The sequence below is a fragment of the Cololabis saira genome, chromosome 6 (assembly GCF_033807715.1).
Source record: "Cololabis saira isolate AMF1-May2022 chromosome 6, fColSai1.1, whole genome shotgun sequence".
Lineage (NCBI taxonomy): Eukaryota > Metazoa > Chordata > Actinopteri > Beloniformes > Belonidae > Cololabis > Cololabis saira.
The window spans coordinates 39,930,581-39,955,618 of NC_084592.1; the positions used below are offsets into that span (position 1 = coordinate 39,930,581).

Genomic DNA, 25,038 nt, shown 5'->3' on the forward strand with positions numbered 1-25,038 from the left:
ACGGTACTGTAACTCTTCTGAAACATAAAACTTCTCCCAACAGTGTTTTAAAAAATTACGTACTAAAAGAATATAAATCATTAAAAGTCGAGGAGACAAAAAAAAACACATTTTTGGTGAAGTTTCTGCTCCTGGACTGTGTGGGCGGTGACGGGAAGCTGGATAAGGGCAAGGTCACGCGTGGGTCACATGCTCCGTCACCCTGAACAAACAGTCGGGTTGGCTGTTGTCCAGCTGTCACCTGAGGCTCGTGCAGGTCGGATGCAGCGGTGCAAATCCAGCTGCTGAGGCGCAGAGTAACGATGGACTCCAAACCAAGGTAGGAAAGCTGCTCCTCTCGGTGCCCGCAGCGTCTGGCTCTTTACTTCTATCTCTCATTTCCCAGGTTTTTGTCTAATTTAAACTCTGTATGTTTGATCTGTGTTGATCTATTAAATAGTTGTTTCGGCTGCGTAGCAATGTCAACATGCAGAGAGAAGGACATTCAGAAAATGTCAAAGGAGGAAACTTTGAAACTGAAGATGGCAAAAAAAAAAATTATCCAACCTCATATTAGTTAAATTTTCCAAATAATAATCTGTAATTCCATTTATATTGACACATTTCTAAGATGTTCATTTTCTCATTTCTTTAATTTGTTAATGTACAACTATTTTTTTTTTGCAACACATGAAAAAAAAATAGTTCTTGAACACAATAATTTAAAGCTGATTGTAATGATAAAGTGGTATTTTGCTGGTCTTTGACCACAGATAACGGGTGACTAAAATGTTTAAAAACAATATTTCTCAAAGACCTATCTAAAGGGATTTTCAGATTTATACTACGGCGCAGAATAGCAGGATCTGGAGGAATTTCGGCATGAAAGCCTTTAGTCTGGCCCCCCATGGTTGATAGAAGCGTGGCAGGTGAAACGGCTCCAATCTCTCAGCAGCCAGCTTGGACAGAAACTCAGAGCCATCAGTTCAACATCTGGGCTGCAGAGACGGTCCTTCACAGCAACATGTCTAGAATAACTCCAACCATTGTTTACAAGTATGGCAAGCACTTGTGCCCCACTTCCACCCGTCTGCCTGCTCTAAAATGAATGTCAAGTTGTGCTGGAGATGCTTCAGGAAAGGCTGCTGCAGCCACATTTAGAGTTACATAATACTCCCTCCAGCACCTTAGCAGCATTACAACCTGGGATGATTCAAGGTTCAAACCTCATCTTTCACTCTGTATTTCCCCCGCTCGACATCCCAGACCTCTCCTCTACAGTTTGTCTGCATTTTGGGGAATTTTTCTGGTCATTCGCTGGTCTTTGGAAACTCCAGTCAGCTGCTCCCGTCCGAATGACGGCTCAATCATCATAGTAAACGTTTAAAAAGTGCCACAATCAGCAGCAGTGAGGCTTTACAAGGTAGAAAGATATCCAAAACAGTGTTGAAAATTCATTCAAAATTCAATTTTAACAGGAGAAAGCTGGTGATGATCTCGAGATGCAAAGACGTATGTGCAGTGGTGTGAACGGAGCGGCTGCAACGCTGCAACCTGAGCATCATCCAGTCCAGACTTTACAATAAATGATCAAATATTGTGAGCTAGGCTATTTGAAACAAAACTAAACTTTGCAAGAAAGAAGTCTTTCCAGTGGTGGTGATGGAGGCTCCTGGGACCATCACAGGCTGAAAACGTGTCTTAAAGTCAGGTAAATCAGTAATAAAGACTTATTTTACAAGAAAAAACAGATCAAACCAGATCAGATGAAAAGGACCATCAAGACTCAAAAAAAAAAGAGTTTGGTTTAAGAGCCAAAACTATTTTTTGAGTTCAACAAAACAGATAACAGGATATGCTGCCTTCTTATCTCCTCATCTTTCTATTAACATCAATGCCGTTTTCAACAAGAAAGCACAAAACTCCATTCTGCAAACTTCCCAAAGACAAAGGCTGAGGAAGAGAAGGGTACGGGTAGTGGACGGGACGGCAGTCCAGCCACGTCCCTAAAGGAGCCTGCTCTTGAGACATGAACAAGAAGAAGATGAAGGTGATTGGTCTCTAAAAGGAAGATGAAGGTGATCGGTCTTTAAAGGAAGATGAAGGTGATCGGTCTTTTAAAGGAAGACGAAGGTGGTCGGGTCTGTAAATGGAAGACAGAGGTGATCAGGTCTTTAAAAGGTAGACGAAGTTGAGGTCTGTAAAGGAAGGCGAAGGTGAAGGTGATTGGGTCTTTAAAAGGAAGACAAAGGTTATCGGGTTACGTTATCTGTAACAGAAGACGAAGGTGATCAAGTCTGTAAAGGAAGACGAAGGTGACCGGTCTTTAAAGGAAGATGAAGGTGATCGGGTCTGTAAAAGGAAGACGAAGTTGATCAGGTCTGTAAAGGAAGACGAAGTTGATCAAGTCTGTAAAGGAAGATGAAGGTGACCGGTCTTTAAAGGAAGATGAAGGTGATCAGGTCTGTAAAGGAAGACAAAGGTGATCAAGTCTGTAAAGGAAGATGAAGGTGACCGGTCTTTAAAGGAAGATGAAGGTGACCGGTCTTTAAAGGAAAATGAAGGTGATCAGGTCTGTAAAGGAAGGCGAAGGTGAAAGAGTCTTGGAAGGAAGACGAAGGGCCGGGCTCTCGACAGAAACCGCGGACTGACAGCAGTCTGGTCGACGCTGAGCCTCTGAAACAACAGATGTGTTTTCTCAGGGATGCCAGCGGAGCAGAGGGCAGACCTATTTAAGACCAGCAGTGGATCCAATGATCTGTTTGAGCAGGAGCAGAGGAGCGCAACGTTTTTCTTCTGCACAAACCGACACGAATCCTGGTGGAGATAATCTTCCTGTACCGGTTCCTCATAAGGAGAAAGAGATTTTCTTCCAAATTAGAAGTTTGTGCCCTTTTTTGCAAACTGGAAACTGAAGACTTTTCTGGTGTTTGTTGGTAAGCAAATAAAACTGCTGTGGACCTGGACAGAATGGACCCTCCGGAGAAACTTGAATGCCAGCAGCGGTGAGCCATTTGACGATAAAGTATTCAAGTGTTTGAAAATGTATTTTCATTTAAATTTTTGATGGTCTCTGTTGGAATGAGCTCGTGTTGCAGCTGAAGATGCTGGATAATTTGGAGAACAGGTAGAGAAGTGTTGACCTGCAGATGAATGTCCATCTTCTGGAGGAAAACTATTTATCAGAAGAGGACAGTTCTGTTTTGGGAACATGACAAACTTGGACATGTTAACGTGTTTAAGTTGAATGTCTCTGTATAAATGAAGACAGCCGTGAGGTCGGGATTCCAGCTGATCTGTGAAACCGTGTTTTGGGGGTTTTTAGGCATTTTTATGGGAAATGGCATAATGCCATGAATTTCTGAGACCTTTGTAGCATCATCTCAATCCAAAAAGGAAAAAAAGAGTTTAATACACACCAACAAAATTCTAAGAAATAAAAAAAAAACAAAAAAAAACAAACAAACAAATGTAACTAAGGTATTCATAATGATGAGGAGTATAGTAATTCAGAAATACTTTTAATACAAAATTTGAAGTGTTTTTTATTCCAATATATAATTAACACTTCAAATTAAAAAAAAAAAAGTTGGATTTTATCATATTTCATATGTCAGGCTTTAAAGGGTTAAACAGTTTTATAAAATGTTGAATGCAAAGCATCTGTAAGTTTACATCTTAGCAAAAAAAACAAACAATAAATTTAAATATTTTATTGCCGCAAAAATGTACAAATTATTCTCAATGAAATATGAAATGTATATGATCTCATATCATGTATATGATATAAGAATAAGAAAAGCTAAACAAGCAAGTTACACTCGCAGCTAAAACAAGACGCAGATGCTGTGTTACAGTTTTACAAATCATTTGCGTGCGCTGTAAGTGACAAACTGGAGGCAATGAACCCAAGGAGGATCTGGGATGTTTGAAATCGGAGATGACCAATTTGGAGAGAAAAATAAAAAATGTTCTGACAAACATTGCGATTGGATTTCAGTTTTTTTTCGAGCCAACGTTGGTTTTTGCTCTGAATCAGATGTCGAGCGCGTTGGCGCATCGCCACATTGAGCCGCGGGGTGAACGGGGTCAGTTTGGCGTTTGTCGGCAGCGATTCTTCTGCTGAAACTTACAAAGTTGAGACACAGGTTTGGTCTTTCTGACTGACCACAAACATTTCTCAGCTCCCTCATCTAGACACACATAAACAATTCATCGAGAGTTCTGATCATGTTCTCAAACCCATATTCAGCTACAGTTTTTTTCTTCTAGCAAAAAAGTCCCCTTTGTGTCTCCATGAGGGATTATTTTGTCTTTCTTTTTAGGTTTTAATGTCTCACATGACAGAAAACTGCTGCCTGGGATTTCCTTTATTTCAAACTGCACCTTGATTGCAGACATGGATGTTTTTATGTCGTCTTTGTGCTCAGTAGCAACCCTTCTGCTCTGACGCTCAACCTCTTTTTTTTGGTGTAGCTACTATCATGAACCTGAATATTTAAAACACTAATTGACCCCAGTAAAGTCTGAGAAGTAGTTGCTGATATTTATGTATTTATTTGTTTTCCCGATGTCTCTGACTCTGAGCTGAACTTGCCGAGATGTGCGATCCTGGGAAGAGTAGGTCGTATAATAGTTGTATTTCCATCATTAAAACCCCTTAAAAGATCTCTTTTATTTTTTCCCTGATGGGTAATACCTTATTAATGAAAGAGGGTTGTTTTCTTTTTCAATTTGTTGTATGAAATTCTCACCAGTGGACATGAATCCCGTTCCTCGTTCATGCGTGACAGAACTTTGTTTGGTCTGAATCAGAAAACACTGAAAGTAAGTTTTGACTGAAAGATGAACTCCCTCCTCTGTGAACAGAAAGGAGAAGAAGATATTTGGTTTGAAAGTGAGGAAGAAGAAGAAAGACAAAACAGACCTGGTCCTGGCAAACAAGGGTGCTGTGGGTAAGGCCTGAAAAACAAACACACACACACACACACACACACACACACACACACACACACACACACACATCTGTCTCTCTCTGTTTACAGAAAGACTAACCCTTGTTAAACATGTCAAAACTTGACTGAGACTTTCCACTGTTGTCGTTGAGTTATGAGCTTTCTACAACAACCTGAATCATTTAGTTGTTCCTCTTCAACTGATTAGTAAGAGGTTTAAGGCCACTGAAGAAAAAAAAATTGAATTCCGAGAAAAAAGTCAGAATTCAGAATTTTTTTTTCTCAGAATTCAACTTATTTTCTGCTATCAGTGACCTGCTATAAAACAATTTGGTCACCTTTTCTTATTATTTTCACCTGGTTTTGAATGATTCTGTTGTAAAGGAAATTAAGCTTAGAGAAAGTTTAATTTATCCCCAGAAGCAGTTCTGCCGGCACACACACAGGAACAAATTTGTTGGTGGCTTTCGATCAGAGAAGAAGAACCCATGACGACCACTGAAATGACCCGAAAACCGATGAAACATGCCTGGACAAAAGCGGTGGAGGTTAATATTTAGTTGCACAGCCTTTCGAGTCGATCATTCAATCCAGTGATGAGTGTCCCTGTCAGTGAGACCTGTCCATCTGAAGACAGGGTTTCTGGTGCTCATGAAGAGATCTCTCAGGTTTGAAGGGTTTCTTCTCCAGACTGCAGAACAGAACCGAGCCTCCTCCATATTCCACAGCAGATCCAGTCTTCTTTTCTTTGAAGGACTCATTTCTGTATTTGTGAACATAGAGATGGTTTGACTTGTCAAAAACCTCCAGTTTTGTCTCATCTGTACGGTGGCCGACAAGGGCCAGACGCACTGCAACGGCCTAATACGTCTCAGTTAAGGAAAACGGCTTCAAGTACAGAAACGATTCAAATTCACAAACTCAAAACGAGGTACAAAAAGAGGAACGTGGTGCAAATGAAAATATGCAAAAATGCAGCATCATCAGACGCGCTGCAAATAGAGAAACGATGCAAAGCACAAAATGATATAAAACAAGATACCATCTTCAAAAGAAAAACGCTTCATAACCGGTCACTACAACCAGAAGTGCTCCAAACCTGCAGGGGGCGCTCTCGGCTGAGACCGAACAGCTGACTGAATCACAGTGTTTACATCCATGGTTTAAACATACAGCGGGAACGGTAATGTGATTTTTTTTATCTGACTATATTTATATACGATGTTTATATCACTGTACAACGCTGTACATTACGAGACGTTTCATTATTATATTTTAACGTAAATTTTAACCAGATGATACAAGGCTGCACATAATACACATATTGATATAAAGCAGCCTTTATAATAGTACATTAAAAATCCCTCTTGTCACAGTCTTCCATAACATAAACCCTGTCCTTTTTTTCCTATAATAAAGAAGCGTCTCGTAATGTGCAACGTTTTACAGTGATATAAACATCGTATATAAATATAGTCAGATAAAAATCAAATTGCGCGCCCACTTCCGGTTGTAGTGACCAGTTATGAAGCGTTTTTCTTTTGAAGATGGTTTCTTGTTTTATATCGTTTTGTGCTTTGCATCGTTTCTCTATTTGCAACGCGTTTAATGATGCTGCATTTGTCTTTGTTTTTTGCAGCACGTTTTTTCATTTGCACCACGTTCCTCTTTTTGTACCTCGTTTTGAGTTTGTGAATTTGAATCGTTTCTGTACTTGAAGCCGTTTTCCTTAACTGAGACGCATTAGGCCGTTGCAGTACGTTGGGCCCTTGTCGGCCACCATACATCTGTCCAGAGGCCACTCTCCCAGAAGCTTTGTGGTTCCTCAATCTGGACTTTAATAAATTCCAGTCTGTTTTTCTGATATTCATCCAACAGTGGAGTCCTCCTCGGTCAGATCTCCAACAGTGATGGACGGTGTGATCTGACACTGATGGACCTTGACCTTGAAGTTCACCTTGAAACTCTTTAGAAGTTGTTCTGGGACCTTTGGTTCCGTTGGTATCATCTGTCTCTTCAGTTGGTCAACAGTTGTCCTCTTGTGTCCATGTCCAGGGAGGTTGTCTTCAGTCCTTTGGAGCCTAAACTGTTGTCACGGGAACCTGCGTCAGCCAGCAGTCACTAGTAAACATGGCACCTGAGCGATACAAACGTTTGAAAGTCTGAATAGATTTCAGTAAAAAAGACAACTGGAAACTTGCAATACTTGCTAAGTGTATATTTCATCAGAGGATTAGGGTTGCAGAAATGCACAGTTTAATTGGATTTGACTTGATTTGATTTGCCACTTGCTGACAGTTTTATTTTTGAGTGCTCAGTTCATTTATCCTTTTAAAAAGGAGAATTTTAATTTCAATTACGGTAGAAAAATGTTGGACATTCTTGTGGAATTGCCACAGAATAATTTATGTTGTATTTTGTTAATTTCTACAGAAGAATATTTATTTTATTGATATTGAAAAATGTTATTGGTGATGCCAATCAACCTTTTTTTTCCCTAATTCTTTCCAAATGAAAATCGATAAGGGAATCGAGAAAGAACCGAATCATTAAGCAGAATCGAAAATTTAATTAGAATCGAAAAAATCTCATCAATTCCCATCCCTAGGTACCAATATATGTTTCTGTAACTGTTTGTCTTGATGTCTACATGATGATTAACATCTTCTGTGTATGTGTGTGTGCGTGTGTGTGTTCACTTTTTTCTATTTCTGTGTGCAGACAGTGAGGTGGAGGTGGCGTCTGGAGTGCCTCTCCTCCAGGAAGAAGAGACCAGTGAGGAGCAGCCTGAAGTCAGAACCAGAATAATCCGCAACAACAAAAGGTAGAAATGTTGTTTTCACAGTCGCTGTTATCAGACCTTACCTGAGAGAACATACGACACAGCTCTTGATTCAGGCTCTGGTCATGTCGCTCATTGAAAACTATAATTCCTTGTTGGTCGGCCTTCCTGCTGCTCAGTTAACCCTCTGCAGATGATCCAGAATGCAGCAGCACGTCTGGTCTCCAACCAACCCAAGGGAGCTCATGTCACTAGGGTTGCCACCTTTCAGAAATAGAAATAAGGGACGCCCTGATTTCAGCAGCGCAGGAGCCAAAAAAAAGCCCCTAAACTTCTAAACTGAATAAAAATGTGTTTATTTTATATGAAAAAACAAAATGCTTTGATTTAAAGTTTAAAGTGCTTTAATAGCATTGAAATTTCATGACTGTACAGACAGCCAACCATACTAGCAACTGAAATATCCTCCTATGCTACGTATGTCCACATCAGCCCAGATGTATAATATAGCCTACAGGTGAAGAATATGGTGTAAAAGTTAATTTATTTCAATAATTCAACTAGAATATGGTGTAAAAGTTAATTTATTTCAATAATTCAACTAGAATATGGTGTAAAGGTTAATTTATTTCAATAATTCAACTAGAATATGGTGTAAAAGTAAATGTATTTCAATAATTCAACTAGAATATGGTGTAAAAATTACTTATTTCAATAATTCAACTAGAATTTGGTGTAAAGGTTAATTTATTTCGATAATTCAACTAGAATATGGTGTAAAAGTTAATGAAAATATCGTACAAATCGCGTCCCGTATTAGTTCAATACGGGACGCAACATTTTTTTCTCAAATAAAGGACAATTCCGTATTTTACGGGACGGGTGGCAACCCTACATGTCACTCCACTGCTAATCTCTCTGCACTGGCTTCCAGTTCCAACACGCATCCAGTTCAAAGCTTTGCTTCTGGCTTACCAAACAATTACCCAAATGGCTCCTGCCTACCTTCACTCCCTCATCCAGAGCTACACTACCTCTCCACAGCTCCGCTCAGCCAGTCAAAGACGCCTGGTGCTTCCACCACAACGTTGCGTGAAATCAGTAGCTAGACTCTTCTCCTCCATTGTTCCCCGATGGAGGAATGACCTACCAAACTCTGTCCAATCTGCAGGGTCTGTACCTACTTTTAAGAGCAAACTAAAGACTCAGCTCTTCAAGAACCACTTCTGTATCTAGTAAACTTCTCTGCTCATCAGAATTACTTAGAAGATTTGTCCAGCTCTTTGCAGGACTCAGCACTGAGTAAGCTGCATGCACTTAAGGCAAGATGATCTTTTGATGGTGTTTTTTAAAACCTAGACTCCCTGTATAAAGGGACTGTTGTGTTGGGTGGGTAGCACTGGCATGGCAGCACCTGTGTCCAACTGGACTTAAAGCAGTCTGACCACAACTTATCCATGCTAGACCATCCTATGTGATTTTCTTGGTGTAAACAGGTTTTTAGAGCTGCATTTACTGCCATCCTGGAGATGTTTTCAAGGGAGGCCTTGCATCTGTGAGCAAGTCTGTCTAATTCGTGCTGTAAAAACTCCACAGGGCCAAACTGAAAACCCACATCCAGGACAGCGAGGGGAAACCACAGAGCTTCCAGGTGCACAACACACACCAGCGGAGTAGTGATTGTAGTAGCTAATCATTTTAATGTGTTTAAGAAGCAGAAAAAAACACATTTTACACAAAGTGACAGACAATCTTGCCTCAGCTGTACCTGAGACCAGAACAGGATCTGTAAAGGGAATTGTTCTTCATCTGTATTGCAGATTGCCATCAACATCACAGAAGCCAGACAGCTTGTGGGGGAAAACATCGACCCCAGTGTGGTGATTGAGATTGGTGATGAGAAGAAACAGACCTCAGTCAAAGAGGGAACCAACGCTCCCTTTTACAATGAGGTACAGACATGTTAGGGAGGCTATGAAAACCCTTCCGTGAAGCATCTCTGGGACACGCTTATGGGTGGGTATTGGGAAGGACCTCACGATACGATACGCATCATGATACTTGAGCCATGATACGATACACATTGCGATATCCCGATTATGCGATATCCCGATTATTATATTCTACATAGTTCACCGAAAAATGTAAAAATGCATTACACATCTTAAAATCCGTGTTGTATATATGTACATCAGATGATAGTGATGGATCTTAAAATCCGAGTTGCACGTTCATCAGATTATAGTGACAATTCATGGGACAAACTGAGTCAAAACAATGTTTTATTATAACTATACAAGCTAAAGTTACAACATATTTGTATATGTTTTTCATATTATTTACATCATATGAAATTAACATGAAATTTAGTATGAGGTTGCTTTAATTATGTGGCAAATGATAATAAACACAAGAAAGATGGTACTAAAACCAAGGACAGGCACAGTGATCAGTCAGTATAGATATAAATCAATAAATAAATAAACCTCTGTCCATTATTTTTCATTTTTTAAGGACAGGCAATTGTGTTATATAAAAAATAAATTATAAAATGAAATAAAACGTGAAATAAAACCTGAGCTCAGTGCAGGGCCCTCCCAGGGTTGGTAGAGAGTGGCAATGCCCAGGACTGTCACTTAGGTAGGAGCACTGGGTGATATAATGGGAAAAAGATCGGGGATTAAAAAAAATAAATAAATCGATATTCAAATTTTGAATATCGATATTGAATCGGCTGGAAAAGTATCGCGATATATTGCCATATCGATATTTTTGCCCACCCCTAGACACGCTTACCTATCAGTTTCCATCTCTTTTCTTTCTACCAGTACTTTGTGTTTGACTTCTTCGCCCATAAAGAGGTCTTCTTTGACAAGGTCATCAAGCTGACGGTGAGTAAAATCGCTTGGGTCACATCTTTTTACTTATCCGCTTGGACAGACTTCATGTGGATCTTTCTCTCTGAAGGTGGTTCACTCGAAGATGCTGAGGACTTTCAATGTTGGATCCTTTAAACTGGACGTTTGGACGGTTTACAAACAGCCAGGTACACCTCTTTGTTATTTATCAAGCTTCGTGCCCTCATCAATCAGACTCATAAACAGCTGATTTTACCTATCTATTTTTGTACCCGCTTTTATACATATTTTTAAAAAATCATTGTATTTATCACGCACTTAACGGGGACTTATATTTTTTATCTCTCTTTCTCTCGTATTTTATCTATGCTATGGTTTACAGCATCTAAGTCCAGCAGTATTTGTGATTGCCCAATGTATGTTGCTTTATATTGATTGTTTGGTTTGTTTCTGTACTGTCCTGTTGCATATGTTATCTGTACACGCACTGATGCTGATACTTTTCCACAAATGAAGTTCCTAACGGATAAATAAATTTATTTATTTATCTATTATTATCTATCATAGCAACACTGGAAAGTTGAAGCTGCAAGTTGCATCGTGTAAAACTGCTGCTCCAATCATTCCTCCCTCAGGCCACCAGTTCTTTAACAAATGGGCGATGTTGACGAATCCTGCTGACATCGGCACTGGGGTCAAAGGTTATGTTAAGTGTGACATCAGCGTCTCGGCAAAGGGAGACGCCATGCAGCCGGGACAAAAAGCAAGTGATGCTGAAGAGCAGATAGACAAGTAAGATACCCATCCGTCTCTCTGATGCTGTTCAGAAGCATTCCTGTCTAACAGATTCCATCAGAGGAAGAGAAATCTAGCGTGGACCTTGAACAATATGAGTGGGGATCAATATTGCATAATGTGAAACATTTAAGTTTGTGCATATACTTCTTTATAAGCTTTACACAGCTGATTTAACTCAGAGTTTCTATAATACACTGTTTATCCTCAAAGCAGGGAACAGTGTGTTGCTCTCTTTCTTTGTTTCCCTTCCCTTTTCGGCTTATTGATCAGGGTGTTCCACAAGGTTCTTTCCTCAGACCCTTTCCTTGGTCTACTTTTATAAAATTATTTTCCAAACAGAGTCTTTACCACTTTTTTGTTAGATTTATTTTATTTTAATGGTTATTAAACCTTTATTTAACCAAGTTAGTCTCATTGAGATTAAAATCTACTATCTTTTTCAAGAGAGAAATAGTATTTATCTTTGCTTTTCTACATCCAAGGTCGCCTCGCATAAGATTAAGCAAAAAAAGGAAGAATAATAAAAATACATCACATTAACAAAGAGACACAACAGACAATCATTCCAAATCAGTAAAGGTGTATGAATGAACAAAATACTGTTATTAATGGAAACACAGATTTAAGAATTGACATGGTAGTGCTTTTAAACTCTATAAGTGGGATGAAGACCTGTATTTTCACGGGATCCTGAAGATTTTTCGAGGCGGATGCTGCAGAAAACATAACAGCCTTTATAACTGGCTCAAACTGAAAAGGCCACTCGACCTAAAATGGCCTTGTAGATGAAAATATGCAGAAAACTTGTAAGAGAAGGCCGGTTGACTCGAGAACACAATGTACAAGGATGAATTAGGGCTCCATGGTTTGTTTTACAAACATGAGAGCTTCGTGATTTAAGGTACCCAACATATGCACTCATCAAATACATATGTACTTGTATTTGTGTATCATCAGGAACCTGCTGATTCCAGAGGGCTTTCCCTCCGAGCGACCGTGGGCTCGTTTCTGTGTAAAAGTGTACCGAGCTGAAGGTCTCCCCCGGAACAACTCCAGCATCATGGCCAACGTCACCAAAGCCTTCATTGGAGACAACACGGCACTCATAGACCCATATGTCGTGGTCAGCTTCTTCAAACAACTGGTGGGCTGAATATAATCTCCACTTAAGGTTTGAACAGGAAGCAATCCCATAGTGCCTGACTGGTTAAAACATTCATGCTCACCTCTCGACTCTTAGGGCCCGATTTACTAAGATCCTAAATAAAGAGTACTAAATTGCGTGTGCACTGAAAAAGTTTGCACGTGCTGTTTGCGTGTGGTTTGCGGGTGATCAACTAAGATTGCGTGCCCAATTGATAACAGGTGAAAACAGCAGTATTTAAATGAGGTGTTGCGTGTCTTAAGGTTTGCGAGCGCAAACTCTGCGCCATGGAGAGTCTGGATGGAATGCACAGTCACAAGTCACAAGCGCAAAATGAGATATTAGTGGAAGAGGCAAATAAACACATTCATGAACTACAGCAAATAAATCTAAACATTACCAAAAGAAACGCAATATCGGAGAAAACCTGTGATAGAATAAATGCAGTTGGTAACACAAAAAACGGAAAAACGTCTGGTTTTTCATATTTCAATTTTAGGCACAGATCAAAAATACGAAATAGAAAAACGGGCCACAGGACCGAATTTGATTTTAATATTGAATTGGTCGGGTTTGCGTGACCCTGCGGTGCTCGGCATGATCTGAGGAGAAAAAGACAATCAGACGCAGAGCTGGAGAGCGCTTTGATTCAATCTATTTATGAGTTAAGTTTTTATTCAGATGTCCACAGTATATTGCAAATATTATATATTATATAGCAAACACTGACAGTAAATGTGTGACAGACGGGACCATCATATGGCCGAAAGAAGAGAAGTGTTCAGAACAGCGCACAGAGCGCACACTAAAGGCTGATTTATGGTTCCGCGTCACACCAACGCAGAACCGACGGCGTAGGGTACGCGGCGACGCACACCGCACCGCGACCCTACGCCGTCGGCTACGCCGTCGATTTAACGCGGAACCATAATTCAGGCGAAGCTGCAGCCTGTCTGCGCTGATCCTGACACAGCGGGTCGGAGCGTATTTGGTCATGATGTTTAACCTGTGTTTTGTGATTAATAAGCACGGGTTTTAATTAAATGTAATTTACGAAGGATGATTTCACGTTCAATAAGATAAGTAATCAATAAAATACAAAGTTTTGGCACAAAGGCTTGGCCTGCTTGTGGGCGAGTGGAGGGGGGCACATTAAGAGAAGGTGGCAAGATATAAGGCGAAGAACTAAAGAAAAAGTGGCCTTTAATAAAACTTGTGCAACCATTTTTAAAATAGCATGCAGCAGAATAAAGACTCTCTCTCTGCATATTCTTTGATTTTGGATGTCGCCTCCTTGCCACAATAACAGCAGCAGCAGATTAGCACCTTCCTTTCGAACGTATTAAATACAGACGCAATCACAATACGCGCAATTACTTTCAGGCTTGGTAAATCTCATTGCGCGTGGTAAATGGAGCAATTTGCATCTTCCCCTCCCAGTATTTAGGATTTCTAGCGGGTACGCCCCATATTGATTATTCATCAGGGCAAAAGTACTAACTAAATTGCGTGTGCAATTTTGCGCATTTCAGAGACGCAGTCGTCTTTGCACGCTGTTAGTAGATCAGCTCGCACATTGGTTTGCGGGTGCTGTCAAGTTTGCACACGTTTTAACACACGCAAACCTTTAGTAAATCGGGCCCTTAGAGAGTAACTCATCTGATAGGCTTTTTAAGACCTAAAACATAGAGTGCAGACAGAAATCAATGTATCTGTCAGCAGGTCAGCTTGGTCTGTGAAGACAAGCCCCCGCCGAACCCAAAGTTTGCCTAATTACACGCAACGCAAAGCTGATTTTATGAAATCCCGCCGTGTGCTAGGAAAATGACGTACACAGGTTTTTAGCACACAGGAGCCTAAATACAGGAGGCCCCAGATCGAGCGTTTGCCCCCATTTCCTGTCCGACCACTTTTGATAAAGGCCACTGCAGCCAGGAAATATTTTTGAAAAAGACAGCAAATAAACCTGATGATTGTTGCCCATGTGACTGGTTACGTTCATGAAAAGAAAGAAAAAAGACTCAGATGATTTTAAGTCAAGGCTCCTGGAGTGGAAGTTAAAAGTGGAACTATGGGTGCCATAAGAAATGACTTTCAAACTTTCATTTATTGTTGTTGTGTCTCAGGGTCGCACATCCACCCAGAGGTCCACCGCAGATCCAGTGTGGAATGAGCAGATTGTCTTCATCGAGATGTTTCCTCCTTTGTGCCAGAGGCTGAAGATCCAGGTCTGAACCTTTTTCAAACAAACTTCTCCACAGTTTATAATCCAGACAAAGCTGTATTCAAATGTAAATGGACCACTGTCCTGGTGGCTTTCTGCTAATAGGTCTGGGATGAAGGAAGCATGAGTGATGTTGCCATAGGAACCCATTACTTTGACCTGAGACGCATCGCCAATGAACAGGATGGTGACAAAGGTGAGGAAGGATTCCGCTTCACGTTTGTTGATTTATTTATATTCCAAATCAGGACAAATGTCAACTCATATGAAACAGGAAGAAGCGAGAAAGGGGAGGAACTCAAGGTCCAGTTAAAACTGATGTTAATTTTTTTTCCCCTTCTCCACTCCATCTTCAGGGTTTTTACCCACATTTGGTCCTGCTTGGATCAACATTTATGGCTCTGCTCGAAACTTCTCTTTGGGTGATGACACAGCAGAGCTTAATGAGGGCATCGGTGAAGGTGTATCCTACAGGTGAAAAAAAAATTAATAATGTTAATGCCTATATTAATAATTAATGAGCAAACTCATCAATACACGTGGTTTTGATTTCAGGGGTCGAATCTACTTGGAGCTGGCTGTGGAGATCATGTCGGGGGGTGCAGGTTCAGGTTCCAAGCTCAGCCGAATGATCAAACCCGTGAAAGACGCTAAAGCAGGCAAATCTGGAGGGAAGGATGGGAAGACGCCTGCAGGAGGAGGAGGAGGAGGGGCAGCTGATGAGGATAAAGGCAAAGCTGCAGCAGAGGTTTCACCTGTGGAATCTCCTCCTGACGTAAGAACAAACGGGTTCAGGAAGATGGGAACTGGTGTTTATGGTGAAAATGGCTGTTAAAGGGAAAGTTCCGTTTTTTACAACCTGGACCTTATTTCTGACATTTTTTTTGGTCGTATACTCACCCAGAAAAGTTTGGTGTCATTTGGAGTCTTTTTTGCGAGCCGCTTCTCCATATAACGGTAGCGAATGGGGGCACAGCAGGACACAGACGATGCAGCGTATAAATAACACATTATTGCCGCGAAACTCGTTCATTTCTTTTATGAATCACTAGATCTGCTTCCAGGACCTGTTGTCTACATCCGGGGCTGTGTATGTAACAAATAAATCAGTTTGTAAACAAGACCTCTGAACTCATGACGTCATCTCTGTGCGCTCATCCCAGACACAGCTCCGTGTACAGCTGGAGTTCGCTACTGTTAGTTTACTGTTAGTTATTTGAAACATGTCTGAATATTTGTCAAATTCTGAGGTTGTGGACGACGACTTTGAATATGATGGACGTCCTTACCGTTTTGAGCCAGAGTATACGGCTGAAGAGCTCACTGAACCTGTCCGGGATGCGCGCACAGAGATGACGTCATGAGGTCAGAGGTCTTGTTTACAAACTGATTTATTTGTTACACACACAGCCCCGGATGTAGACAACAGCTCCTGGAAGCAGATCTAGTGATTCATAAAAGAAATGAACGAGTTCTGCGGCAATAATGTGTTATTTAGACGCTGCATCGTCTGTGTCCCGCTGTGCCCCCCATTCGCTTCTCACAGCGGTTCTCACAAAACTCCTAATATCTTCCGAAGGACTCCAAATGACACCAAACTTTTCTGGGTGAGTATACGACCATAAAAAATGGCAGAAATAAGGTCCAGGTTGTAAAAAACGGAACTTTCCCTTTAATAATAAACACAACTGGACTCAAGACTGTCCAGATCTGCTGTGGTCCCTGAACCTCCTGTAGAATCTCTAGAACTAGGTCCCAGATGGACCTAGTTCCTTAGTACTTACTGTAATACTGTATTACAACAACGTAGCCTCCAAAATCCGCTTTAAAAAATAACTAAATGTGATAAGGTTGTCAAAAACCCAGACAAAAATATTGTTATGTTTCCTGAGATCCACTGACATGGACTGTGTATGAGTAACATAGTTATGTAAATAATACTTCAAACCGGTACTTTTTACATTTTGTGCAGTCAAATGTTGGACTTTTTGGGACCATCTAAATTTGTGTGAACAGGATATTAAGTTTCAGTCAACATCAACGTTAAGGTGGTTTCAATCAATGGTTTCTGCTCATTCCACACTGAATCAATGGGTTGAACATTTTCGTTGAAGATGTGATGCGTCCAGATGAACATCACTATTTGTTAAGAATCATTTGCAGCCTGTCACGAATCGTTGTCATTTCTGTATCCAGCTGACGTCAGACAACAACGAAAGCTTCCTGCTGTTCGGTGCTTTGTTTGAAGCCACCATGATTGACAGAAAGATCGGGGACAGGCCCATCAGCTTGGAGTTCTCCTTGGGTGAGTTAGTTCTTCAGTCTTACTTCACCTCGATCATCATCAAATACATCATCAGTGGAAAAAACATGGACCTTCGTGTTCAGCAAAGTCACCACCAAGTCTAAACATAAAATCACAGTGCTAAAGTTTAGATTTTAGAGTTCTTGTCGCCTTCCCCCTCTCCAGTCTCTCAACCCTCCATTTGTATCGTCTTTCACGGTCACTCAACTACTGTTACGTGAATATTGATGCACAGACACTCTCCTCTGCTTTCAGGTAACTACGGTAATGTTTTAGAGTCGGTGCCTTCGTCCAGCTCTCCCACTCCTGCCGTCACTCGGAGGAGAAGGGCGCTGGATGTCCCAGAAAGCGGTGGCTTGTTTGGTACCTCCCCTCTCAGCTCGTCCCCCACCAGCCCCACCTCACCCCTCCTGCCCCGAGAACCCGCAGATCCCGCCGTTGGCTTCAAGTCCACCACGCCTGCACAGAGGCCGATCATCGTTGAGGGAAACAGGTCCAGATGCTTTGTTTTCCTTTCATGGAGTTTAAAGTCATTTATCCCACCTGCTGGAAGTTGCAAAGTAAAAGAGACTCATTCCAAAATTGTATTAACTGTCCTTTAAATAAATCCAAATCACTCTTCCCTCTTCAGTGCAGTAGAACTGATGCTTGGTTTTCAGGATACATGAACAAGTACTGCTTAAATGGGTACTGTTAATAATTTCACATTTTAATCAAGGTTTGCTCAAATGTTTCCGTTGAGTTCAACGGTTAGAGTAAGAGAACAGCAATGTTGGACCTGCTGTGGAAATGTTTGCACTCTTGAAACAATCACTGCACACTTTAAATATAAATCTTTTCCATTAGCCAATACTGTCGTTTTTTAATAAGATTAAATGAAGAAGCGCATCCTCGCTGGCTATCAAACACTCATGCACCAGCACTAATCGTTGCTTATTGTTGGCTGTCTGCCGCGGTGAAATGAGAGCTAGAGCAGGCTGTAACACACATGCAAATATTTCATCTGCACCAGTCTTTCACAGATTTGTTTGTTTTAATGACACTGCTTAAACAACCTTGAAACCAAATAACATTTATTCGGTCACATGTACAAAAGATTCTGTAAAATTCCTCAATAATGACAGGAAATGGAATGAAATATGAAGTTTTTAAACATCAGCCACGACTCAGCAGCTGAAAAGAAGTCTAAAAAAGTTCCAACACCCATCAGTTTTCATTGTTTTCAACATCGCCTGACTAATGTGTGTGATTATTTTCATTTAGGCACTACATGCATTTGCCCCTGGAGAAGCAGAAGCCGTGCATTAACGTGCTCAGTTACTGGGAGGACAGAATCTACCGGCTGCACAACTCAAACATGCTGGAGAACATAGCTCTTCAGTTTGTATGTACACACGACAACAGTGTTGGGGTTTTTGACATTTGTTTAACATTATACAGAATATACAGTCAGGTATAACATCAGACTTTCTAACAAACAGTTATGTTATGTCTTGATGAATGTTTTTGATCTGATAAAACTCCAGCTTATCCTCATGAAGAAGTTTTCCCAACTTCAGGACTGAAGTGAAGTGATGTGGTAATACTCACATTTTCCTTGAAGGTTTTATTATGGCACTTTTCCACTAGTACCTATCAGCTCTACTCATCTCAACTCGGCTCGACTCAACTCGGCCTAGTTTCTTTTCCATAACAATTCAGCACCTGGAGCAGAAGTAGGAGGTTGGAGCGAAGCTGCTGTGATGCATTTGATTGTGTGATCTAAACAAAGAATACAACGCTAAAGATGTAGAACCTGGAGGAGATGATAGATGTGCTGCTGGGTCTGTGGCTTGTGTTCGATATCAAGTTAAAAAATGAGAGTGAGAGAAGCTTCAAGCAGCAACGCTTTTTAATAGTTTTTTGCTTGTCTCGGCGCTGCTAAATAGTCAGCTGGAGCCGCGAGCAGCTATGAAGTGAGCTCCTGGTAGAGCTGGTCGTTACTTATCACCGTCTAGATCCCTTTTTAATTCTCACATCAGCCACCAGGTTTATGAACATCTGCACCTCAGAGTTGGATCACCAAACAGACTTTTGCGCTGCCATTGCTGGTCGAATAAAATGAACGAGAAGCTGCGAGTTGCTCTTTTACTGATGTCCACATCGTGACTCAGACGTCTGACTCCAACCCCCCGAACAATCGGTGGCCTGTAGTGTGATGATGTCAGAAACAACCTGACTCAGCCGCTTAGAACCTTGGCAGAGTAGTTACAGAAAAAGTATCTACTCGGCACGCTAGACCCCTAGTGGGAAAGCGCCAAACCGAGGCGAGTCGAGTTGGGCTGAGTAGGTACTAGTGGAAAAGTGCCATTATACTCACAGTAACAACAGCTGCGTGAACAAGACTTTCTTTTACTTCAACTGAGGACACCGTCTTCACTGTCATCTCTACTACATGCCGCAAAGAAAGGAGAGGATGTAGCTCGGGCTCAATGAAACAAAATGTGCTGCTTTCAGCAGTTTTTTTTGTTCATTTGGTTGTGATGCTGTGAGAAGTTGCTTAGGCGCAGCACTTAATAACCTTGACAAAACCATGCAAGGAAGTAGGGCTGGGCGATATGGACCAAAAGTCATATCTCGATATTTTCTAGCTGAATGGCGATACTCAATATATATCTCGATATTTTTTCTGTGCCATAATTGGGGTTTCCCCCAAAGCATTATAGCATAGCATCTCTGTTAGCTTCATTTTTTTCTGAGGCAAACCCTTAAAAAAACAGTCAGTTTTAATACAAAGCCTCGTGCCAAATGTCACACAGGTACCTTTATTAACAGAGGTCTGCACAATATCAAAATGTATAAAACAAATGAAATAAAAATAAACTGCCTAAACAACTAAACAGTTGTGCAAATAACAAAACATTTGTGCAAATCTCAAATAAAACATTCAAGTCAATTTGTCACAAAATAAGCTATATCAAAATAAAAAAAATTAAAAAAAAATAAAAAAGTTTTTTTTTTTTTTTAAATCGATATAAACGATATTGTCTCGTACCATATCGCGTTTGAAAATATATCGATATATATTAAAATCTCGATATATCGCCCAGCCCTACAAGGAAGTTTGGATGCAACCAAGACTACCATGTCCCCACAACCGGGACACCAAGGCAACATGGTCAGAAAGATAAATGGTCATCAAATATGACACCCATGCTCTTTGTAACCTTCATGGGAGTGACAGTAGTAGAGTCAATATTTATGTGGATATTAATGGTGAAGAAACAATGGGCGGGGATAACCAAGACTTTGCTCTATATTAAGTTGAATGTGGTGGTCCTTCATCCATGCAGACAGGTCAGAGAGGCAAACTGAGATTCTTGTGGGGTCATCTGGCGGGAATGGCAGGCAGAGTTGTGTATCATCTGCATAGCAGTGATCTGAGAATTCGTGTGATTGAATACTCTGGCCCAGAGAAATCTTCTGCCTACCTGTGAGCCTGAATGACTGAGCCTTTAATGGATTCTGCTTTTGTACAAATTCATGATTACACTCACCTGTTTGTTTGAAATAACAGCTATATCAGTCTACTTTTTTTACTTCTCTAGCTTATTTTGGAGTGTTTTGCTAAACTGAAAAGCAGAATTGGATGTAAAATATCAAATTTAGTGAAGCTGATGAAACAAAATATGAACATAGCCACATCCTGTTTTTTGTTGCCTTTGAGAGCATATTTGTTCAGATTCCCTTGTGAGAGAAACATGTTTGTGCCCTACAGGAAGACGGCGTGTCCAGTGCAGCCGAGCTTCACAAGAAGTCCGACCCGTCGGCGGAGCCAACGCTCAAAACTGTTCTCAGAGATTTCTGCTTGGATGCCAAGTATTCACATTACTACTACTTTGAAATTTTTTTTTTTTTAGCTATGCAATATTATTAGTAATCATGTCCTTTAGACTTAGAACAGAAGTTAATTCATGCAACACGTTGTGCCTTGGCCTGACTTTTATCACAAAACTAATACAAACCCTGCCACAAATCCTAAAAGCCCTCCATGTAGCAGTACCAGGTCTGACCACATGGGAACCACTGACAATATTATAGTATATAGTAATGAGGATGATGTCCAGCACATGTTGTAATACCATTTCATCCCACTGGAGGTGCATTTGTCATTACTCCGAGGTGTGACACATGAACCAGCTTTTGACATGCTTAACCCCCTGTGGTCAAAAGTTATATTGCTACATAGAGTGGCTTTAAAGTATTTTTTATAATTTGAAAATAGTTTGAGTCAAATCTGGTTCTTTCATTTGTTTCCCCTGAAAAACCGCTAGTCAGCATTAAAGAAGACCATGTAAAGGGTCCCCAGATAGGTCAGTTGGTTGAGCGGATGCACCGTATATATCGGCTATACCCAGAGGTGGGTAGTAACGAGTTACATTTACTCCGTTACATTTACTTGAGTAAGTTTTGGGAAATGTTGTACTTTTAGGAGTAGTTTTGAATCACTATACTTTTTACTTTTACTTGAGTAGATTTGTGAAGAAAAAACTGTTACTCTTACTCCGCTATATTAGGCCACGTTGAGCTGTTACTTTTCTTTTATCCCTTTTATCCACTTACGCGTCAATCTCATGACATCACTGGGTGATTCTTTGGGAAAAATGTTTGTTTTTTCATGTTTTGTCACATTTACACAGACTCAAACACACACAGAGTTTCTATGAGTTCATGTTTGTTCTAGTTCTGGTTAAAAAAGAAAAGTATAAGGCTTGAAATTTTGTGCTACTTGTGCTTAATTTATTTTTTATTCTGTTATTATTTTATTATTTATTAAAGTACTTGAATTTACTTTATGATTATTTTAATTTAAGCTATTTTTTATGTTTTATTAATTTTAATTTATGTTATTATTTTATTGGTTTAATTTGCCTGAAGATGATTATTTTGTACTTTTGTCTGTTTGAATGGTTGTGTTAAAAAATAAATCAGACGTTACTCAACAGTTACTCAGTACTTGAGTAGTTTTTTCACCAAGTACTTTTTTACTTTTACTCAAGTAATTATTTGGATGACTACTTTTTACTTCTACTTGAGTCATATTATTCTGAAGTAACAGTACTTTTACTTGAGTACAATTTTTGGCTACTCTACCCACCTCTGGCTATACCCCCGTGCAGGCGGCACAGGTTGGAATTCCGGCCTGCTGCTCTTTTTACTGCATGTCTTTCCCTATCTACCGAAGTTTCCTCTGTAGAAACTTTTTAAAAAAGGCCATAAAAAAATAAATGTATTTCCATCATGGTTTCTGCAAAATGACCACTGGAGTTTAACATTTTTTTAATCTCTGGCAGAGGTGATTGTCAAACTTTAAAGTCAACCTAGGATGAAAACGGTAATGATCAGAAACCTCAGTTTCTCCTTGTTTGTGTTTAATTTGTATTGTGTATTTCTGCAGGAGTTTCATTGCAGCTGCTGAGGCGAAGTTGAAGGCTGAGATGAAGTCCGGCTACCTGACGCAGCTGGATAAGAAACGCCTGACCATGTGCAAACAGGAGCTGGTGAGGAAAAAAACCACACCCCACACATATACACATGCCTGAGCAGGTGGTGAGCGATGGGGACTTCTCCAGGTTGTTAAGTACTGCAACAGAGTTCATTGAGTCAGTAATATGACCAATTAAACTGTTTCTGTCGTTGCCCACTGTGGTCAAACATCGGTGGTAGTCTTTTCAGCAGTATCTTTAATTGACTAAGACCAGTACTCGAGTTGAGGGGGGATGAGGGGGGGTGGCATCCCCCCTGAAATAAAAACCCTCAAAATCATCCCCCCTGTAAAACTGCCATCCCCCCTTTCCATCCCTTATGTCATTTCGTCAATGAATGTGGTTTTACTGCTATTTCAACATTTAGAGTCATCGCCAGAAAAATAACTTATTTGACAATTTTCACCTGCAAATCTTCACTTGAAATACGTAGGAAAATCTGCCAGTGGGACAAGATTTATCTTCTCATTACAAGCAAAAAAAATCTTGTTCCAGTGGCAGATTTTTCTAATTATTTTAAGTGAAAATCTACTTGAAACAGGTGAAAATTGTTGTTTTTTCCAGTGATGAGTCTTGTTTTAAGTGTAATGAGATTTTTTTTTTACTAAAATGAGACATTTTAACTAGAAATAAGACAAATATTCTTGTTAAGATTTTGAGTTTTTGTAGTGATCCATTTCACTTATCCTGTGAAGGACAGAGTCATATTGATAAGTTCAGAAAACAGTTTTTTATTGTTCTGTTTGATGTATTTGATGTAAGCCCAGTGGATATTTAAAGCTTACAGAAGGCTGCATTTAACTGCTGCTATGTCATTTCTGCAGGTGTTTTGGTCAGTGCTATTATTTGTAATATATTATATTATTTGTAATCAGCACCAATTATCTGTCCGCATATGATAAAATCCACCATCCCCCCTGATTTTTTTTTACAACTCTAGTACTGACTAAGACTATAATTCAAAGGAGCTTTTCAAATCCCACTTGTGCTTTTATTGTATAGCAGATCAGTGCTGGGCACTTGAAGTTGAACATGTTTGTGTCTGCGCTGCAGGAGAGTATGATAGGAGAAGCCCAGTCCATGCGCGTGAGGAAAAGAAAAGCTGGTGGGATAAAGGAAATGCTGCAGGATGCAACAAAACTCACACAAAAACTACGTTTTCTTGTTCAAGAGGTACGGGAAAACACCTCGAGAATCTGTTTGCATCATCCTCATTTGCCATCCTCATCCTAAAATTTCTTATCGACACATCCATGTCCTCACACACCGAAGCCCCAACACACAGTGCCGGACACGTTTGTGTGGCTGCTAAGCAACAACAAGCGCGTTGCATATGCTCGAGTGGGAACCAGAGACCTGCTGTACTCCAGCAACCAGGAGGCCAGAGGAATCCTCTGTGGCAAGATCGTGACTCTGTTTCTGAAGGTGAATACTCACAACTACACACGAATCGTTCTGTGTGGAGAGGGTGTTGGAGAAAACCTCACATCTGTGTCTGCATGTGCAGCCCCCAGCAAAGCGTGTCACGGGCTTGTCGGTCCAAGCCAAGGTGGATGTGTATCTGTGGTTTGGAAGGTGCTCGGATGCAGGCCACACGTTGGATGATCTGCCTGCAGGATTCACACCATCCACAGGGGGCGCCAGCCCCCCTCCTACTCATTTGATCTGTTCTGGTAAGTGGAGACTTGTGCATTGTTCTTTTACAGTCAGGTACAAAAATTATTCCTATGTTTTTCTGTGGAAAAGAATAATAATTGTCTGATTGTGGGGGGGGGTGAGGCAAGTACAGTGTCAGATAAGCAATGACGCCAATACAAGCAATGCTAAATGGGAGAGAATCAGTACTCGAGTTGAGGGGGGATGAGGGGGGATGGCATCCCCCCTGAAATAAAAACAGTCAAAATCATCCCCCCTGTAAAACTGCCATCCCCCCTTTCCATCCCTTATGTCATTTCATCAATGAATGTGGTTTTACTGCTATTTCAACATTTAGTCATCACCAGAAAAATAACTTATTTGACAATTTTCCCCTGTTTCAATTAAATTTTCACTTTAAATAAGTAGAAAAATCTGCCAGTGGGACAAGATCTTATTACAAGCAAAAAAATCTTGTTCCACTGGCAGATTTTTCAAGTGAAAATCTACTTGAAACAGGTGAAAATTGTTGTTTTAAGTGTAATGAGATTTGTTTTACTAAAATGAGACATTTTAACTAGTAATAGGACAAATATACTTGTTAAGATTTTGAGTTTTTGCAGTGATCCATTTTACTTATCATGTGAAAGACAGAGTAATATTGATAAGTTCAGAAAACTGTTTTTTATTGTTGTGTTTTGATGTATTTGATGTAAGCCCAGTGGATATTTAAAGCTTACAGAAGGCTGCATTTAACTGCTGCTATGTCATTCCTGCAGTATTTCTGCACGTGTTTTGGTCAGTGCTATTATTTGTAATAAGCACAAATTATC

General features: G+C 40.3%; 1 protein-coding gene across 3 annotated transcripts in view; it reads left to right on the forward strand.

The window, feature by feature from the left end:
• The first annotated feature begins 246 nt into the window (after positions 1–246).
• The window catches only part of fer1l6 (fer-1 like family member 6), a 51,603-nt gene continuing 26,811 nt past the window's right edge, over positions 247–25,038 (forward strand). For 2 of the 3 annotated variants that reach the window (XM_061724100.1, XM_061724102.1), the window contains exons 1-21: positions 2,716–2,984; positions 4,849–4,934; positions 7,656–7,758; positions 9,313–9,367; positions 9,537–9,668; positions 10,545–10,607; positions 10,684–10,762; positions 11,210–11,366; positions 12,330–12,516; positions 14,643–14,744; positions 14,846–14,936; positions 15,097–15,214; positions 15,296–15,515; positions 16,937–17,045; positions 17,301–17,538; positions 18,309–18,429; positions 20,803–20,903; positions 22,483–22,585; positions 23,624–23,743; positions 23,843–23,995; positions 24,078–24,243. In XM_061724100.1, coding sequence (XP_061580084.1) covers positions 2,950–2,984; positions 4,849–4,934; positions 7,656–7,758; positions 9,313–9,367; positions 9,537–9,668; positions 10,545–10,607; positions 10,684–10,762; positions 11,210–11,366; positions 12,330–12,516; positions 14,643–14,744; positions 14,846–14,936; positions 15,097–15,214; positions 15,296–15,515; positions 16,937–17,045; positions 17,301–17,538; positions 18,309–18,429; positions 20,803–20,903; positions 22,483–22,585; positions 23,624–23,743; positions 23,843–23,995; positions 24,078–24,243 — 2,539 coding nt within the window. In that variant the 5' untranslated portion in view covers positions 2,716–2,949. Of the gene's footprint in view, positions 320–2,715; positions 2,985–4,848; positions 4,935–7,655; positions 7,759–9,312; positions 9,368–9,536; positions 9,669–10,544; positions 10,608–10,683; positions 10,763–11,209; positions 11,367–12,329; positions 12,517–14,642; positions 14,745–14,845; positions 14,937–15,096; positions 15,215–15,295; positions 15,516–16,936; positions 17,046–17,300; positions 17,539–18,308; positions 18,430–20,802; positions 20,904–22,482; positions 22,586–23,623; positions 23,744–23,842; positions 23,996–24,077; positions 24,244–25,038 lie in introns of those variants that run through there. The other variant, XM_061724101.1, reaches the window with a different exon arrangement.